At 36.6% G+C, this 19,592-nt stretch overlaps 2 protein-coding genes across 14 annotated transcripts in view; one reads left to right on the forward strand and one right to left on the reverse strand.

The window, feature by feature from the left end:
* Nucleotides 1-15,476, forward strand: part of LOC112570879 (CSC1-like protein 2) — a 41,299-nt gene extending 25,823 nt beyond the window's left edge. For 6 of the 13 annotated variants that reach the window (XM_025249570.1, XM_025249572.1, XM_025249566.1 and 3 more), the window contains 10 exons: nucleotides 15-101; nucleotides 1,170-1,226; nucleotides 2,420-2,582; nucleotides 4,382-4,487; nucleotides 4,884-5,051; nucleotides 5,700-5,815; nucleotides 7,661-7,690; nucleotides 8,952-8,987; nucleotides 10,951-11,001; nucleotides 13,444-15,476. In XM_025249570.1, the coding sequence (XP_025105355.1) occupies nucleotides 15-101; nucleotides 1,170-1,226; nucleotides 2,420-2,582; nucleotides 4,382-4,487; nucleotides 4,884-5,051; nucleotides 5,700-5,815; nucleotides 7,661-7,690; nucleotides 8,952-8,987; nucleotides 10,951-11,001; nucleotides 13,444-13,575 (946 nt within the window). In that variant the 3' untranslated portion in view covers nucleotides 13,576-15,476. The remainder of the gene's footprint in view (nucleotides 1-14; nucleotides 102-1,169; nucleotides 1,227-2,419; nucleotides 2,583-4,381; nucleotides 4,488-4,883; nucleotides 5,052-5,699; nucleotides 5,816-7,660; nucleotides 7,691-8,951; nucleotides 8,988-10,950; nucleotides 11,002-13,443) is intronic. The other 7 variants (XM_025249571.1, XM_025249576.1, XM_025249577.1 and 4 more) reach the window with 7 other exon arrangements.
* On the reverse strand, nucleotides 14,413-19,586 carry LOC112570881. Its single transcript, XM_025249583.1, has 2 exons — nucleotides 19,238-19,586; nucleotides 14,413-18,791 (listed from the first exon to the last, which is right to left on the reverse strand). Exons 1-2 carry the CDS (start codon nucleotides 19,474-19,476, stop codon nucleotides 18,419-18,421), a joined length of 612 nt encoding a protein of 203 aa, XP_025105368.1. The 5' UTR covers nucleotides 19,477-19,586; the 3' UTR covers nucleotides 14,413-18,418.
* Between the last annotated feature and the right edge of the window lie 6 nt (nucleotides 19,587-19,592).

Here is a 19,592-nt window from a genome sequence, read left to right on the forward strand (position 1 = left end):
CTATTTTGATACAGGACATCTGAACATCATGCTATTATGCGCAAGACTTTTGTCTTCCTGCTTCTGATGGTGCTTATTCTCCCATCACTTGGGCTTACTAGGTTTGTTGTCATAATTATGCAAGATTTCAGCACATAACCCCATTTGGTTAAGCTGATAAATAATGTTTTAATTATTCATAGCACATTTTGTAATGTGAGATCTTTTTGCCCATCATTTTTTTTCAACTCTTAAAAAACACACACACACACATACGGATGCACACTCTGATTATTTAGACAGAATAAAACTTGACATCTGACAGGCCTAATACAAAAATAATAATAATAGTGTTTTTATATATAGAGAGCTCTTCCCATGTAGGCTCAAAGCGTTTTACAAGTGATATCAATCCGACAAGCACGTAAAACACACCACTCGCGCACATTTAAATGCACATATGCGGTCCCCCCGCACACATAACTTTGTAGAGAAAAGTGTTGGTAGCCGGGATTTGAATCTACAACTTATTTAAATGAATGCTGTAGTGTATTAACTTATTAAAGCTGCTGAAGCATCTTGTTTTACCTTTGATACTTAATACTTTTAGATGGAAGTAGATTCTTAAAATTTATTGTTGTACTCTACAAATACAAAATATCTTTATTAATCCTTTTCAGGAAATTGTTAGATCTGCCAATGGTAAAATGAGAACATCACTTTACATAAAACATTAACACGGTGATTACATCCAGTACATTTATGCTGGCACTAACAGTCTCTCTTACAATTATTAAAAATCTGTACAGATTCTTATAACCATTCAAAAGAGGAAAACTGTATAACATCAGTTCTAAAATATACATGTAGACACTCCAGAAAGTGAGGGCATCTGCATTTAAGTGTATATCCTATCCAGGAGTCAATTAAAACAGATAAATTATTGCAGATAGCATGTGGTTCTAGCTGCAGAAATTCTAAATTGTCCTGTGTAAAATTCCTGTCGGACTGGATGAGAGTCATTGGCTGAGATTGCAGTCAGTTTGTGGATAGGATCTTGTCATACATTGTCTCTTTGTCATTCAGCCCACTGCCAACCACCCTTCCTGCCTTTTTAATATTCGTGCTTTATTTGTTTAAATAAGTTGTTCCATGTTCTGAAAGTTATCATATCCTGCTTTTCATTTCAGTGCCCATGCTTTCTTTGAATGGGCTGTGATTGAGGACCAGAAGAAGTTGCAATGGCAGTAAGTTTGTTTTTTTTTAATTCAGAAAATTATGAAGCCAAATAGTTTAAGAATTTATCAGTTGGATCAAAATATATGGCAGTAATAATATGAACTTTAGTTTTGCAGCACAAGTGTCAAAAGCATCTACACATAGAAAAGCATTATAGTTAAAAATACATCTCATGACATCAGCAGTTTGTTCTTTGTGAGATATGGGCACCTTAAAAAAAAGTTATTCATCTTTCTTGTGGCAACCACAGGTTATGCATTGTTCATGAGTCAGCATATTGGACATGCAGATTTGTTGAAACTGAGATGTTTAGCAGAGCGTATTTGAAAAGCTCCTTGGTCACTGTAGAAAACATTTTCTACTTTTAGTTATGTTTGGTTAGAGTTTAGACCACGTAAAGTGCACTGGTCAAGTTACCACCACTCCTGTTAATGACCTGAAAGGATGGTCAAGGCAGGGCCCATAAATCTGACCAGTGACACGGGACATGCTGGCCTGAAAAAATGGCATCGGGGTGGAAGAGTTTGAGTATCAGCTAACTTCCCTGAATTGGTCTGAGATCAAAGAGTGACCAGAGACACCTCACATGCAGGAAGAGGCAACTCAGCCTGGTACAGATAGAAACACATCACTTTCCGAATCTGCATGCTGGCAAGCAGAGGTCCGTCTCGAGGAGATATTAAGTTGTGAGAAGCAAACTTGTGTAGGTCAAGTTGGTGGGAGTATAGCTTCCTAAAGGACAGTGGATTTTATATATATACACGTATGAACTGGAATGATATATGCGAACTGTGCATGATACATGTGAACTGTGAATTATATACACGGACTGTGGATGATAAGTGCGAACTGTGGAATATGGCTATTCAGTTCCTGTGGAACTTCAGTGTGTTGTCAAGAGTGAAAGACTATCGCCAAAAAGCTAAGTAGCTGAGTATCAATAGCTAGCCACGGTGCTGATATTATTGTCATTTATATATATGAGTTATGTTTTCTTTTGCTTAATTATATTTTCTTTTACATATATATACCTTGTTGATGGTGTGAATGCATGTGTGTGTGTTGTAATGAAGTAGTTGAGTATTATAATTAGTGCGGTCGAATGCTGGTCAGATTAAGTATCCATTGCGCAACAGAGAAACCAACCTTTACAGTCATGCTTACCAATATTTTATTGATATATATCTGCTACAATCCTCAGGTGCATCTTCATGCCAAGCAATGGCTCTTTCTTTGTAAACTATGTCATCACTGCTGCATTTATTGGCACAGCACTGGAACTTCTGCGATTTTCAGAGCTCTTCATGTATGGAATTAGGCTCTTGATTGCTCGCTCAAACGCTGAAAAGGCAGCAGTGCGTAAGGTAAAAGAAATAGTTGTTTATTTCCAATATAAATTAATCAGTCTAGCCATCATATAGTTATAGAACAATAGTACTACAACCCTTGGTCAGTGCCTGTTGAGCCACCTGTGGTCAGAATTATGCAGTTAATATGCCATATGTAATCTGTTAAAGAACTCCAAGTGTCTTGTCAAACAATGCGCCATTTGGTGTGGGGGTGGGGGTGGGGTCACTGTCTTGTGCAGCCACATGTATTCTCTACTTTGTTTGTGCTCTCTTTTTCTGTTGGTGATTAGGTTTGCCAAGTCTGTTGTAGTGGTTTACTGTGCTGGTGGCCTCTCTTTTTCTTTTTCCTTTGCTGCTACTTGCTAACTGTGCCTGTCTGTTCTTCCAGGGGGATGTATGGTTTTAGTTTTTTCTTTTTAGTCTTGGTTGTAGAAGGTTTGGTGTCTCCTTTCTGCGGGTATCGCTCTCTCTTTTTTTAAATCCAGTTATCTATCTTATATTAGTCTAGAGTTTGGGTGGCTTGTTGCTACTGATGCTACTGATGAAAGTGTATTGTGCCACAGTTCTTTTGGAGGGTTGAGGCAGCTGTTAAGGTTTAGTGCCAGTCTGTATTTGTCTAAGAAGTGTTTTAGTTCTTCCCTTTCTAATTTGTTTTCATTACACTCTAGCAGCACATGAGTGGTGCTTAATCTATCCCCACATGTTCCTGAAGTAGGTTCCTTGTATCTTAGTTAGATACTCTCCATTAAGCCCCATTCTGGCTATTTTGGTTTGTTCAGACCCATTTGACTTTAGGAACTTCATAGTGTCACTAGACCTGTCATCTTCAGGGAAAACATAACATTACCATAGCATCGACATAAAGAGCTCCACCCTAAGTTTCCCTTTTTAAAATTGGCTCTCAAGATATTAAGGTGCTCAAAACATTTATATTACTGAGTGCTTTCAATATATACACAATGTATAAAAACATTATTTATCAGTATAACATTTAGGCCTATATGGAATGTCACTGAGTCTTGATACACAACTGCAATTTTTGGTTTTATGACCAGGCTTGTCAATAAACAGTGGCTAGTCTAAGATGTTTTTTCCTAGGTGTGTACTTTAGTCATATTGCTCCAGTGCACATACTACCATTTACTGCATTCATCTCCAAAATACTGTTTGATTGGTCATCACTGATGATGGCTACAACAGCATAATGAAGCTAGCATGTCATAACAATATTTCTAATGATTTAGTGTGTCCTGACATTTCATTTACCTCTCTCTTGATCTAGTGTGTTCTAACATTTCATGTACCTTTCTCATGACTTAGTGTGTCCTATCAATACTTCACCTATCTTTCTCTTGAACTAGTATATCCTAACATTCACCTACCTTATGACCCAATGAGTCCTAATAATATTTTACCTACCTCATCAGAGACTTAGTATGTATTTAGCATCCACAGTTTATGCCTGTGTTTTTGTTACACTTCACTCCTCTTGCAAGGCTGTTGGCATGTTAGCCTATCAAATGAAATGTTCTACCTGAATGTTTTTTGACCATCTCCCTTCTGTAACAACATTGCTGCTATATGTTCTCTCTTTACTTACACAGGTGTGCACTACTTTACACCTTGCGGATTCTATTATATTGTATGTATAGTATATGGTCATTCTGATTAAATATGGGAATTTCTGTCTCTCCAACTACCTCATTCTTGCTACACCTCAACACATAACAGAGGGAAAAAACATTGTCTTACTTCATCCTAGTGTGTCCAAAAATGTTATTCATACCTGAAAAATGTCTTTTGTATTATGGCAGGCTGTCCTGTGGGATTTCCAGTATGGCATGCAGTATGCGTGGATGCTGTGTATTTTTGCTATCATTATTAGTTACAGCATCCCATGCCCATTAGTTACTCCCTTTGGTAAGTGCAGTCTGTCTTATAGGTAAAAATTTGGCTATAGAATGCTGGATTCAGGCTTTTAACTTGGTCATAGTTAAGCTCATTGAGCCTTCTGTTCAGTATGGAAATGCACTATGTAAATTCTTTATTATTATTTATTAAATTCTGCGTTCCATTTTTGTAACTGGTCTTTTTAGCTTATATCTTTGAAGCTGTTTATCTCTTGATATATTTGATAATCTGATGTATTTTTCATTTGCTTACATACTTAAGATGTACATGGAAAGTCATTTGGTCCAAGTTTAGTTACTTTTGAAGGGTGGGTGTGTTAATGTTCTAGTAATTATTGTTCAGATACTTTTATATTGCTGTCCTATGTATTAATACATGAACACTTAAGATATACTTTTGCAACAGGCCTAGTGTATCTGGCATTGAAACACCTTGTGGATCGTTACAACATTTTCTTTGCCTACAACTCCTCTAACATCAATCGGCACATCCACAACTCGGCCGTGACTTTTGTACTGTGGTCAGTTATAATGCTGCAGATTTCTGTTACATTCTTCACAGGTTTGCGGGCAGGTAGGAAATATTGCACACCATATGCAAAAAGAACTGTAAAATCTCATTGATTAGGTGGTGGTGTTGAAGTTGTGCTGTCTTTGTATATGCTTTTGTTGATATATTTCTTAAGTTGGTCTGTTCTGTTTTGTTTTTGTATATTTGTGTGTTTTACCTTTTTTTCTGTATAGTGCAGTAAACCTATTTTAAAAAAGTAAAAGTAGCAGGAAAATGTTACATTTTGTTAATTTGATGACCCAGTTCATTTATCAGCTTATCAGAATTTGTGGAAATGAAGGAGCATGCAGTGGCATTGGGTCTTGGGGGTTTAATTCCATGCTGACAGTGAATGATGCTTACATTCTTGCTTCCTCAGTATCTTTTTTTAGGGTTTGTCCCCTGGTTCCCATGCCACTGGCATGAAAGATGATATAAAATCAAGGAGATATAAAAGACTTTGTTAAGAAAGTATTAAAATTGACACATAAAAGCATCATCTCTTCCTCTCTCTCTGCCACACACACACACAGACCTTCAAGCACATGACACAGGAGCATGCCTTGGCATAAATATAGACAAATATCACATCATGATGAAATTTGTGTAGACAGTCATCTATTTAATCAATATTAATACTTGATTATGATGATGATACATTTGTGTTTACAGAGGGCATGGACCCTGTATTCATATTTTCTTCGGTGGCTCTCTTCATCAGCATTATAATTTTTGTGGGCCGATTAAGCTTTGGATGGTTCAGGCACCTGAGACCAAGCCGATACAGGGTAAGAGCACTAAGACTTATTTTAACAGTTTGGATATTAGCCTACCCAGGTTTTGGCCTGCATTTAGTCATATTGTCATTACATAGCCAAACTTACTATCCATTTTGACATTCACCCCTTATCCATAGTGGGGTTTTCCCCTTTACTGTTTGAGCTTCAGAAACAAATCTAGTTTTCTTACCACATTTTTTTTGAATAGAATAGAAATAATTTAATTAGAAAATAATTCTTTACAACTGTGCATCATCCATTGTTTTTTTGTTATAATGCAAAGGGTTAAATATTAAATAAGTATTCACATCTTTAAGTTTATAAAAGTTTTCATACTTTTTGTGTTTTGAAGAGATTATGTTGCATTTAATTATTTACTGTTTGCATTACTTTGTTACTCAGTTTGCAACTTGCAATTTATTCACATAACATAGACATATTTGCATTTTAGCATTTAAAAGTCTTCTAAAAAAGAAAAGTGAAGTATGGGTGACCATTTTACTTATACAATGAGGTTTGTGTCCTTTTAGAAAATATGTGCCTTTGACACTTACGGTAATGCTTATCGTCAAAGCACTGCTATACTATTTGAAAGCTTCACTTGCAGGTATTAAGAACATCGATCATTTGCTATTTAGATTTAAGCTGTTTTTAGAACTCAATATTTTGATGATTTTCATGGATTTAGTGTGTTCGTTCTATTCTTTTGTGTGCTGCTGATTAAGGCATATCGTAACATTCTGCCCACAGAGGTTCATGTTTAGTGCCAGCATGCATTGGTAGTATTATAATTTTATGTATGTGTTTAGCTTTGCAATATTCAGTCCACATAGATTCACATTTAGTGCCAGCATGAATGTTTAACATACGTTATCAGTCTGTTTGTTTACCGTAAAGTTTGAGTGAAAACATTCATTGTGCCTTGCACTTTCCTTACAAAATATTTATTGTGTTATTTTTGGAAATGCTGGACTGTAATACAGTAACATCAGTCAGTTAAAAGAGTTGACTGCTGGCTACTGTTTGTGGTATGCATGAATGTCAGAAGCAGGATTTTTTTTTTAATCTGCACATCTTGTAGTATGCCCAGTATGCAACCCTGTTTTATGGTGTTTTTGCCTTGATAGGATATCATGAACAATATCCTGATGAAGTGTTAAGACAAAATATATTTTAGTATGACACAAACCCACTTTAATATTGATGGTACATAATCATGATCACTAAACACATCCCACTGTAATGTTTGTGGTACATAATCACAGTCACTAAACATATCCCCTTCTGTATCCCATCCTTTCCCTCCCTTACAAAGGACACTAGCTAGAATTAACCATAATGTTCAAATATAAAATAAGGATCTGTAAGAAGCAGCTAGGAAATGCAACAGAGGAGAAGAGCCTGGACAAGGCAGTCAAGGAGAGCTTCCTTGAAAGAAGACACAAAATTCTCCTGAGAATCTACATATTCTCAATAATCATGCCTTACCTTTCTTCCTCACTCTTTCCCTCCAACACTTACCCTCCCCAGTTGCCAGAAAAAAAACCCAGAGTACAAATGTGAGCATTTCCCTTCAAAACTTTCCATCAGCTTGATTAAGCTCCGGTTCAAATACTGCCTGTACAATATTAAACATTTTAGGCTCCATGTTTAGTTGATTCTATATTTGACATTTATGTGAAGATTTTCAAAAAGCAGTGTAGAGCTGTCTGACGTACTTTTGAAAGAAATAGTTTATTTGAAGGTAAGCGACTGAAAGGCTAATCATCTGGAGGGTTAAATGTTGAATATATTACCATAGTATTTGTAATTACACGAAGAGAACCTTTCAGTTCTGGAGAATTTGTTGTCCAGGTACACACGACAAGAATAATTGAGATTCAGGTATGAGCCCTTCATTTCCTAACCCCCCAGCACACACACTCCTCACCCTTTCCTACCACTTACAGGATTTTTTCTTTTCTTATGTAATTTGGATTGTTTGCTTTTAAAACATATAATGTTCAAGAATAGTAAGATATACAATATTGAAGAAATATAGATTGTTATATATCTTTGTCTTCAACACTACAGTCATCAGCCATGGGAAATAAAACATGTGGAATGTCTCATCTGTGACCATTTTATTGCACTTGTCTGATGCAATGCTTCTTAAAGAATTCTAAAATGCTTCTAGTGATATGCTGAATGATATATTATCCAGGTTTGATTCTTTTTTCTGTGTTCTCATTTTTTTTTTTTTCAAACTGTCACAAGCTTATACTGTGGAGTATCTGTTCTTGTCACAGAAACTTGATCAGTATGTTCACTAGTACAGTCTTTTCTGACCAGGTGTTGCTGTCATACAGAAAATCAGAGACATTAAAAAAAAAAAAAAAAAATAGAGACATTTATTTGAAGACGGTCATGTGTTGGAGGGGCATTTTTACACATCATGGCTGCTCTATATTTAATTTTTAATGCTGTTATTTGCCTTTTTTTAGAGCTTTATTTGCAAGGAACAGAGCATCCACCTGTTTAAAAAATTGAATAGTAACAGATTTAGCAACCAGGTAAAAGTTATAAATTAGACCTGACTTTATTAAAAATGAGTATTTCCTGAAATATCTTGTGCAAGCAAAGGTTTACCTCATTTAGGTAAGGAAACTTTCCAAGCCAAGTAACCTATATGCAAAACTGCTTTTATAGGGAGTCACCCTTTGAGATCAGGAAGATTTTAGATCTAAACAATGTACATGTATATGCAAAACTGCTTGCAGAGGGAGGCAAGATTGTATTTATTAAATAATAAAGTTTAACATAAAAATATATCTGTTACCATACAATACAAAATCCTTTCTGTAACAGTTGGTGCTTAAAATAAACTTTCTTGCTCCCACCCACCCCCCTTTTGTCATTGTAAATTTGGAGATCCTCATCATCTGTGCGCTAAAGGGGTCTTCTAATGATACAGTCTTCTCATATAAGATGCACATATGATTATGTGCTGTAGCAAGTTTCCCCTCAGCACTGTTTGCATGCCTGGAAAGCTGAGATGCCTTTTTTTGAATTGAAACTGCATGAAAATCTTAGAACACTTCATATTTTATATTCCATGTTTTCATGCTTATATTTTCCTTTATGTTTTCCTTTACTGTTACTGCAGTCCACTTTTGGAGGACCTGCATTCTCTGATCTGCAGGTGTGTAAAAGATTGTGTGTGAGCGTGTGTTTGTGTGCCTTTCTATACTAGGAAATTATATTCACAACTAGCCGCTTTTTTCCATTTTATTCAAGTACTACTTAAGATATTCACGTCATGGCACCAGTACTATTTTTCCTGATTAGCAAACAGGTCTTAAAGGGATTCTAAAGGCAAAAGAATCGCGTAAAGAGTAGGATAAATTTGAATCTTGTCTATTTATATGTGTGTTCATGTGGAAAACGTTGAAGGTTTTTAGTAGAATGTTGTGTTTAATAAGAGAAATTACACGGGACTCTTTTTTTGCCTCCACGAAGTCTCATTCTCCGTCACGTGACCCTATGACATGTGGTTTCCATAATGAGAACCATGCCTCGAGAATGTGCTGCACCCAATTGCCACGAAAAGATGAAAAAAAGATTCCAAATTTTCTTTTCATCAGTTTCCGAAAGACAGAGTCTTACAAGCCTTACACAGAGTGCGTCATGCGAATAAACAGACTACGTCAAAACTTCGCAATGATACAGATACAGACACTTCCTGTCAGAGACTGATGTCACAAGAAGACTCTGACATCACAAGAAGACTTGTCTGCTTGATCATCTCGGGAAGCTATCGTGGTTACTCGGCGGAAGGACACAAGGGTCGATTTCTCTGGATTTTTCCGATTTTTATAAACATCGGTAGCCGAAATAGTGCTAATAAGTGGTAATTAAGTGAGAAACAAATCATTTATTTCTCCTGGGTTGCTCTCGTGCTCTGTAATTGTAACTAAATATATTTTTGAAACGTTTGAGCGTCGCCAGAGCCTTATCACAAGCCTTGAGTATCCCTTTAAGCTCACTGTGTGCAGAAGGATCTTTTTGCCTCTGTTTATGAATATTTCAACAAATACCTTGTTTATGACATACATATTTGCACTGCCTTGTGAATAAAATATTTGGCTTTTTTTAATTTACAAATTTTGAATAACAGTTTTATTGCTTGATAACTATACTGTAATCACTTTTGAAGCAGTTATAGTCAGCATGTTAGATGTGTTTGGTGTTTCTTGTAGTTTTAGCCACAAATGCTGTGTTGTAGGTAGGAGTTACAGAGATATAGAATGTGCAGTGGAATGCTGTTGTACATAGTGTTATGTATTCCATTTTGCAATTCACAGTATGATAGCTGTCTGTTATTGCTCAGATGGGGTGTAAGGATGTCTCTGATTTTAGTTGTTTAACTTTGTTTGAATATACTATTATAACGAAAATACTAGGGAAGGTTACAAGGCATTTATATCCAAATAAAATATGTAAAAAATGAAATTTTTTTTCAACATGGCTATTCCTTATTGTTTTATTTCTTCACATACTTTTAGATGACTTAAATTACAAATAATAATCTTTTGGCACTGTCTTTCCTGAAGTATTATCAAGGAAAATATGATTATTATATGTTTTATAAGTTTTTTTGGCATGACTCTTATTTGTTTTGTATTTTTAATCTTTTGGACAGGTAAGTGCCATTTATATGATGATAGCTCACTGTGTCAGAACCTACAGAAGAAGTTTCCTCTTATACACAGTCTAAAATTAATGCACATTAATGTCATTAGTATTCATAAAAAATAAGTTAAATACACATAAACCATATCAAATTATAAAGATTTTATTTTGTAAATAAATCAGTTTTGTAACTTTTTTTCCTTCATTGCACAACATCAGGTTTGGTCTTGACATGTTTTTCTTCCTCTAGTAATAGGAAATATCATTATACACCATCTTTGTGGTTATTTACATAAATATAACGATGATTTTCCATTACTTTGATTTGTTTGTATTAAGTCATTTAGGAACTCCTAAAGATGGTTTTCATATTTTTATTCTTAAAGCCATAAAAATTGATGCACAGTTTAAATTTAAAATTTAGGTCGAAAGATGTTGTATGGCATTTACATAATTTTGCATTTTCTTTCCAGCAGTTTGATGAGGGGGATGCATTACCTATAGAAGCAGATGCCACTCAGAAGGTGAGGAGAAAAAGCATTTGTTCATAATCACTAATTGTAAGTCAGTCGTTATGCAATGGTGGAACCAGCAAGTGCCAAAAGAATAGCCAGAGGTGCTTACATTTGTGGCTATATTATATATACATATGAGAAGCATATGGAGTCTGTTATTTTTTGATGCAGTTCTCATGAAAAGTAAGAGTCAGCTTTCCCTTTTGAGTGCATGTTGTCATTTTTTGGTGGGGAGGGTTGTACGGAGGGGGTACGATTTCTTTTTTATTGTTTAACAGCCAGCCAGTTGGTCGTCCCTTAACCAGTACCTGTCGTTTGTGGAAGCATGGGGATGTGGCATCTGACACTATTGCCTATTTTAGGTGATAGGAGCAGGTTCTTCACAAGACGACCAGTTCAGTCTTTGATGTTTGTAAGCCAGTTCTTTCTCTGGCCACCGTGGCCCTCGATTACCTTGAAGGATAGTCTTTGTCAATGTGTCATGCCACATGGCCAAAGAAGACCAGCTTACTTTGCTTGAAGCTGCTTACTTCTTCCAGCTGCACCCTGTTTATGTAGATCTCTACTTTGCCGCTGCCATAGATCATAACTTTGCTCTTTTCAGTCTCTTGTTAAGGTCTTGCAGTTTTTTGTTAGTGTCTGCTATGTTGTCTGCAAAGATCTATGTTGTCTGCAAAGATCTATGTTGTCTGCAAAGATCTATGTTGTCTGCATAGCATAGATTGCAGATTGGCCTTCCATCAATGAAAATGTAAGTGTGATGGTCATGGAGAGTTTTCATGCATGATGTTCTCCAAGAACATATTAAACTGTACCGGTGATAGGGGACATCCTTGACATACTGCAGTAAGTACCTATTTGGTTATCCAGTAGTACTGTACTCGTTGAGCTATTATATAGAGTTTCTGTGACTTGAACAAGACCTTCTTCAATGTTGACTTTATACATCACATGCCATAGCCCCTCAAATTCCTTATATAAAGGTGTGATAGAGGTTCTGTTGAAGATGCTTTTCTATAAGGATGTGACAGTTGAAGATTGCTCAACTGTGGGTCTACATTTAAAGCCAGCCTGTTCTCTTTGCTAGCAGTTCCTCAGCAGTGGTGCTGATGTGGTTCTGTATGATCTTCAGGACGATTGTCAGGTGTTGCATACAGTGTCCTGAGATGGGATCTGAACCCTGAGCCGCTCACTTCAGTGGTGACAAGCAAGTGTTTTAACCACTACACTACCAGGCGCCATCTTCAGCATGACTTTGCTTGGGTGGCTTATGATTCTGCAGTTCTGGCACTGTTTGCACTTTCCATTGTGTGCATCTGTTCTTTGAGCCATTCTTTGCATTCCCAGACTATTTGGCACAGAGCAGTGCAGGAATTTGTTGTTTTTTCCCCACCCTGCTTGAGCAGCTCAGCTGGCACATTATCAATGCCTGGTGACTTACCTGACTTCAGATTGCATACAGCTCTTTAGACCTTTTCCTGAAGGACTGGTAGGTCTGCAGATTTGTTGTTTTAAAGGATGTTGGTTGTACGGGTCTTTGCAGTATTCAGCCCATCAGTCGAGTACAGCATTGCTTTCTGTGAGAAGGTGACTATTGATGTCTTTAATGACTAAAGTCTGGTGTAGACCTGTCTTAGTGAGGGCTGTTAGTAGTTGGTAGGCATTTTTGCTGCCACCTCATGCCGTTCCCTCATGTCATTTGCTCTTAGTCCAGTTCTCCCTAGCTGCCTTCATCCCTTTTTTGATGGCATAGTTCACTTCTTTGTATGTGGAGGCTGCATTTCTTTTCACTTTTCAAGGCCTTCGTTTGGTCACAGAGATCTAAGATGTCATTCATGATCTATGGCTGTTTCTTATTCCTTTGTCGCCCTAGAACTTCCTGGGCTGTTGGCTGTAGCACCTCTTTGATGTGTCTACATCACACTACCAGGTTATGTGCAGCGAAGTTTCCTCCAACTGTGGCCTTGAAGACTTTTGCAGCGTTTGGGTTTTGCAGCTTCTCCAAATCAAAGAAAGCACATTTTGAGGGTGTTTGAGAGTCTCTGGCTTTCAACTTCATTAGGACAAGGTCATTGGTCAATGCCTATGTCAGCACCTGGGTACATCCGACGGTAACAACGGGTAATCTTAGTTCCCAGCTTTTGTATAAGGCAATATACATTTTCCTTATCTTTTCATATCACTTGAATAGGTAGCTTAATAACTGATCTGTGTTTTAGTAAGTTTGAGAAATTCTGTGAAACTGCACCATTCAACCTTTAAGGATTAGAGAATTTTGTTTTGGTGATGATTGGCTGACCCTTCTATTGGATCTGCAAAACTTTTTTTTTAAACTATGGTCAGAAAGTGTGCATGTATGTGCATTGAATAGATACATTTATCATGTCATTTAAATTGCATGTTGTACACATTCTTCCAGTTTTTCAGATTTGGGAAATTGTTTCTTTGCAGCCATTTATTGCTGAAATATTGCTGAACCAGGCTTCCCCTGAAATGCCCATTTCATCTTCTCAACATTCACATCCTTCATATGGAGCCACAGCAGATACTGCAGATGTCCAGTCCACAAATAATCGGGGTTAACCTAGTAAGCTGCCCTCACACTGAAATACCTATTATTTGTTGTGGGAAAAAATCTAAAGAAACATTAACAATGCCAGAAAATGACACCCTTAACCATCAGATTTCACACCTAATGCATTAAGATGTGCTGAGGCAGTGGATGCCGACTTGTGGAGACCTCCAAAACCAGCATTTTATGATTTGTTATTAGAAAAACATTTCTTTATCTTGATAATAACTTAGCATGCAGTGTACATGAAATCATGACATTGTCAGGGATCCAGCAAGAAAGTGTCATGGGTGTCAGCAAGAAAATACATCTAACAAGCATGGAGGACATAATTTGCTTTGATCGCTGAGCAGATATTTTGTGTTGTTTCGAGGAGCTAAGAATTGTGATAATTGTTGTGTGATTTATATAATAAATTTATCTGTAGTTGCTTCCCTGTTAAATAGAGCAAATAGATACTGCTGTATCTGTATATAAAATTTTAACTTCTTTTGCTTTTGAAGTTGTATTTACATAAAGTTTCCTTTTTTAGGAGTGGGGGTAGGGGTAGAATTGGGCATGTGGATATTATTTCACAGTAAACGACAAACTTGTATTCCATGATGAAACTGCTCCACAGGAGAGAATTGTTTTGATTTTTGATATTGTCTATTGCATTTAATGACCGAATATTCCAAGTACTTTGGATTTTGCTTTTTATCTTTGGTCAGAATATTTTTTTAAAATTCTCAGTCTTTGCAAAGAATGTGTATTTGAAAAAGTCAAAAACGTTTTAGTGTATATATATATATACAAACATTAGTTGTATATTAATTTTACTGTTTTCGACATCATTATAACATTATATATTGTTTTTTGTTGTTTTTTATTTTCTGTTTGCGTGTTTGGAGATTTTTGTGATGTGGACATTAGGCTGTAGATATTTGAAACTATTGTGTTTTGAACACTAGTCAGGAAGTATATATTTATTAAATACTCAAATTTAACACATCCTTTAAATTCCGCATTGTACACATTCTTCCAGTTTCTTAGGAAAACAACCAAAAAAAGCCCAGCTGTCTTCATCTTGAAATTGTGATGATGATTGTGTCATTTTCCTTGTGCTGTGACAATATTTCTTATGCATTTGAAGTGACCTTTAAAACTCAATGAATGTGAAGACTGCTTAATGTTAGTGTTGTTTTTACTGTGTACTCGTTTTTCCTTTCTGTGCTTTAAATGTAATTTATTTTTAAGTAATCTGAAAATTTTTTTCCCTGCAGTCTATGGCAGATTTTTCTGTCATGATAATAAGGTCACAGATGTCTTATAAAAGATTATATCTTTTTGTCTTTGTATATTTAGCTAAAGCAATGTGTAAATGGATTCGTGCAGTTTATCAAAGATCACGATTAATACAATTATATATATATATGAAGTTACAGATATATAAATGGATTCCTGATATTGGTTAAGATTATGGAGGGCATTAAACTCCTGCTTTCCTATTGGTGATGATTAGCTTAAATCATTGGATTCTGGTGATTTGGGTGTATTATGAGCTAATTTTGCTTACAACAATATTTTGCTTCTTGATCTTCTCCATTCATTTTTGTTTGACTGCACTGCTTTTTCTAGTATGAACACTTGGCTGGCCATCCATAACTGTGGGATGCTCTAGCCAATCTCTCTCTCTTACACGATAATTTTCAAATAATCCCTTCCATTAAAATCACTTTCCTAACCTTTACAAAAGCTGAAATCTGCATTTGTTTAAATGCAAGTGAATGCACACTGTTCTCTGTTTTGTTAGAGGAACCCACTTGGTCTTAGTAGCATATTCAATGTAGTAAGCTGGTTGATACTGTAGGTGCAATATTTTTCAAGTGGTAAATGCTTTCAGTTGCAAATAAATGTTGTTCATGCTAACCCCTTATCTGTGTTGTATATAAGCTTCTGGTAAGAATGAGGTAATGAATAAAATGTCAGTACCCATATTTTTAAAACGACTATTTTCTCCAGAAGTTGGTATTACCTAAGTTTTTGTTATATCCAAGCATGTGTCAGCAACATTTGTTAACAAAAAAATTCATTTGAACCCTCCTGAAGACAGAATGAAATATGTTTCTTCGATAGGACATATTTCAAAAACAAGGTACAATTATTACAGAAGTAAAAGACAGGCATTATTCATTGTAATGAGTTGTAGTAGGTCTTGTATTCTTTCATGTGAGTAGTATCCTGCATCTTTGTGTGCATCATTCAGATGATGTCATTTTCAAGAAAAGTAGACGTTGTGAAGAGGCAGTTGAATAGTTTCAATAAACAGTGTACTTTCTCTGAATGTCCATTTTTCCAACCACTGACCTTCACCTGTCTTTACTCTCTATTTCTGGAACTACAACTGAAGATCAACAGTCTCCACTTTCCTTCACCTTCATCTGTTTGTTTGTCAAGGTGTTGTGTGTTTGTGATTCATTGTATGTATTTGGGGGGGGGGGGCTGTGTGTGTGTGCAGGACTTATTACATATTGGGTAGCTTTCTAGGATTTGAATAAATTGTGTTTAGCTGGGTCAGCAGAGTCCACATCAAATCTGTAGAGCAGAATCAGTACTCCCAGGGATTCGTACAGATTCTACCTGGTAGGGAACTTGATATTATGGCTATACCAGATCCTATCTAGTAAGCTAGATATCAAGCTTAGACAGCATGGAGCTCCCATCCTTGAAAAGGGTGGCTCCCAAGTACTTGAAGCTGTTTACCTCTTTGAGCTGTATAGAGAAAGCATCTAACAGAGTGAGAGTAGGTAACGAGTGAGGGACCAAAAGATTGGTTATCTGCTTTAATTGAGGCAAAGGACACTACTCCTGTAATGCTAGGCCAGGAATGGACGATTGAAACGTTACCACCGAAAAGGTGAATAGTTGATGTTCCATTTACCTTGACACTGGCTGCAACTGTATGGCAATAGTGTAGAGATGGTTGGTCAGTGACAAAAATCTTTTAAATGTCACGGCGGATTAAAGCTACATGTTTAGATAATTTAACACACCCACTCATTCTTGGCGTACGTTACACCTTTTTTAACTTAATTTCCCAAAACGAACAAAGATGTTTGAGCTGTCACCTGTGCACAAGCTATGGTGAACCAAAATGCCACACCACTTTTGATACCAGACTTTATTCTGAACATCAGATCACCAGAATTCAAGAAGCTTCAAGCAGATGACACTAGTCTTCAGAGATTGTGTGCACTTGTAGTTGAGGGCTCTCAGAGTGAGAATGCTGAGATCAGATAAATGGAGAAGCAGGCCCTCCTGTATCAGCAAGTGAAGAAAAGGGAAGAATTCAAACAGCTAATTGTCCCTACAGGAAAACGTGAAGATCGCTCATGAAAAGTTGTGTACAGCTCGTATGAGTGGTGTCCTTCGCTTACCAGACTTGAAGGGGCCAGCTCTCTGCATTTTCGTTTTCTTCTTGAATCTGCTGTGCTTGTAGTGCCTATTGTACCAAGTTGCGCTTTTTTTTGACGTCATCGGCATTGTGTTTGAGTGTGCACTTGCCTGTGGCTGTTTGTTTATTCATCTACTAATATCAACTTTCTCATTGCCAATAGTCTCTGGCTAATGCCATCTAAGTTTCTTCATTTTACAAGTCTTCCCTGGGATAGACTTTACATCAGTGTCAGTCATGTGTTTCAACACTGTACTGTAATTTCCGTTTTGTGACCATCTTGATATTCTCCTGATGATTTAATCTCCCTATTTATTGATCTATTCTGCTCCAGTCCAATGACTGTAGATCTGTCTCACTGACATCTTGATCTATGAATGTCATCCAGCAGAACAACCTGGCATTCCCATTAACTTTACAGAACCACAGCAATTTTGTCTGTCTTGTGTTTTTGTGTTTGTAATGTGTGAAGAGCCTGGTTTTGGCTGGGATACTGCGCTATAAAAGCTCACACCATTATTATTATTACTATTATAATATGGGAAACTCCAATAGTCTTTATTGGGTAACTGGCCACTTTATTGGCTGGGAGTGAATGGCCATGTGCTATGTCAACTCAACCAAAGCTCATCAGCACCCCATAGTGAAGTCCCAATCATCGATGAGCCATTTAAGAAGGTCATAATGAATATTATTGGCCTGATCAAGCCAGCATCAGAGGGGGTTCAAAAGTATGTCCTACCCGACCCAGTTTGCAGGGGTGATGGCCCTGAAAAATATAGGCACTGAAGTGGTAGCCGAAGTGCTCTCAGGAATTTGGTTCTGGGTGGGAATACCAGAAGAGGTATGCAGTTTGTGAGCAAGGTCATGTCTGAAGTGCCAGACCTTGTGTCTATTTAGTCATAAAACAAAAAGTCACTGTAATATGCTAACCAATCTACCATGTTTCCCAAACATTAACCATTCAGATATGAGTAAATCAAGAAATCTTTTGACTTGGATGAATTATAGTTCAAAATGATGGATGCATAACAGATTAATTAATTAAAGGTACATGTAAAATACACATAAAAAAGTTCAAAATGACACATATAAAACAGATTAAAGGTATATTAAAAATATACACATAAAAATGTACTTCCAGATGTGAAACACTTTCCAGATGATAACCTAGACCTGTGCTTTACATCACAATTATGTCATATTTTTTATCATCTAATTTTCATTTATGGTCAGAACTACGAAATGTGGATAACGTAATGCAACTGGAAGAATGTAAGTGCACTGATGTAAGCTAGTTTTGATGAGTGTGTTACCTTTCAGTTTTGGCTTCACACATTTTAGTAGCTTGTACTGTGCCAGAATATTAAATTTCCTTTCACAAATTTCACATTACGGTCTTAATTGGTGTTACTAAGTTGTTAATCATAGATAACTCCTGTTGCAGCCTTACGTTTCCTGCTGGTGGGATTTACAACACTCATACCTGTCTTTTTGGGCCTGGCCTTTGCTTGGCCCTTTTTGGGACTAACATTCATCAGTATATTCATCCCACTTGTGCCAGCTTTCTGAGCTCTAGCCTTTTCTAAAGACTCTTGAACTACGGAGAGTTTTTCCTCCAACTGTAAAGTCTGTTCAGCAAGACGAAAAATAACTGTCTGCAGTTCAGTTCTCTTCTCAGCAGCTTTCGCTTCGAAAAGATTGAAATTTATGGAAGATCCACTCTTTCCGACAGTGAGCGTCATCTTTGTTCCAATTATTGCAACTGATAACTCCCCTGCTGCGAAACTGCTCCTAAGAAAGAAGGCATAATACATAACACGTAAGCAGTGTAGAATTCATTTCTAATTTAAAAAAGCATGAGACTATAAGTTTTCTAAAGCATGTTTCTTTGAAATTAATTTTCATTTATGAATACTGGTAGATAAATCAAATGATTACTTTATAGAGCCAACAAAGGTTTTACATTTTAAATTAAGCAAAATTTTTGCCCTTGGTTAACATTATCATTCTAACAACAATGATACATTGGTAAATTTTAAATCATATAAGGTATGAACATCAATTTTAAAATTGTGCCTAAGCACTTGCTCCCTTAAAACTTTTATCCTGTTTCGGCATATGACTTTTATGCTACTGTATACTACAGTATGCTCCTGAACATTTGAATTTATGGATGAAAAATATGTGGTCTATACGTGACAGTCTCATTCCGGAATATTCTGATTAAGTGTATTTACCTGAATCGTGTAAGGAAAACATCAAGTTGACTAATACTAACGAGATCGCACTGCGCCTTCAAAGCTTCTTCATCATATTCATTTTTCCACACATCCACGCCATCCGTGACCACGACGACCCACGAATCGTCTGCTTCTTCCAAACGTGTGAAGCACAAAAACTTCTGACGGCCATTCTCAATACTCCGGTGTACAGAATCCACCTGACACTTTTTTAAAATATTAGTAACTGCACTCATTTTAAATACTAAACGTCTCGATCTGTAGCACAACGAACAGTTTCTCTCGAGCTTGTAGCAAACTTCGCACTCGGAAACGAGCGTTTGGGATAGCCACGGACGTATATCGTAATGTT

The sequence above is a fragment of the Pomacea canaliculata genome, linkage group LG8 (genome assembly GCF_003073045.1).
Source record: "Pomacea canaliculata isolate SZHN2017 linkage group LG8, ASM307304v1, whole genome shotgun sequence".
NCBI classification, from domain to species: Eukaryota; Metazoa; Mollusca; class Gastropoda; order Architaenioglossa; family Ampullariidae; genus Pomacea; species Pomacea canaliculata.

Coding starts and splice junctions, on each gene's coding strand:
- LOC112570881 (XM_025249583.1), bottom strand. CDS start 19,476: ATGAGTGCAGTTACTAATATTTTAAAAAAGTGTCAGGTGGATTCTGTA. Junction 18,792..19,237: donor GTTTTCCTTACACGATTCAG/GTAAATACACTT, acceptor CTTCTTTCTTAG/GAGCAGTTTCGCAGCAGGGG.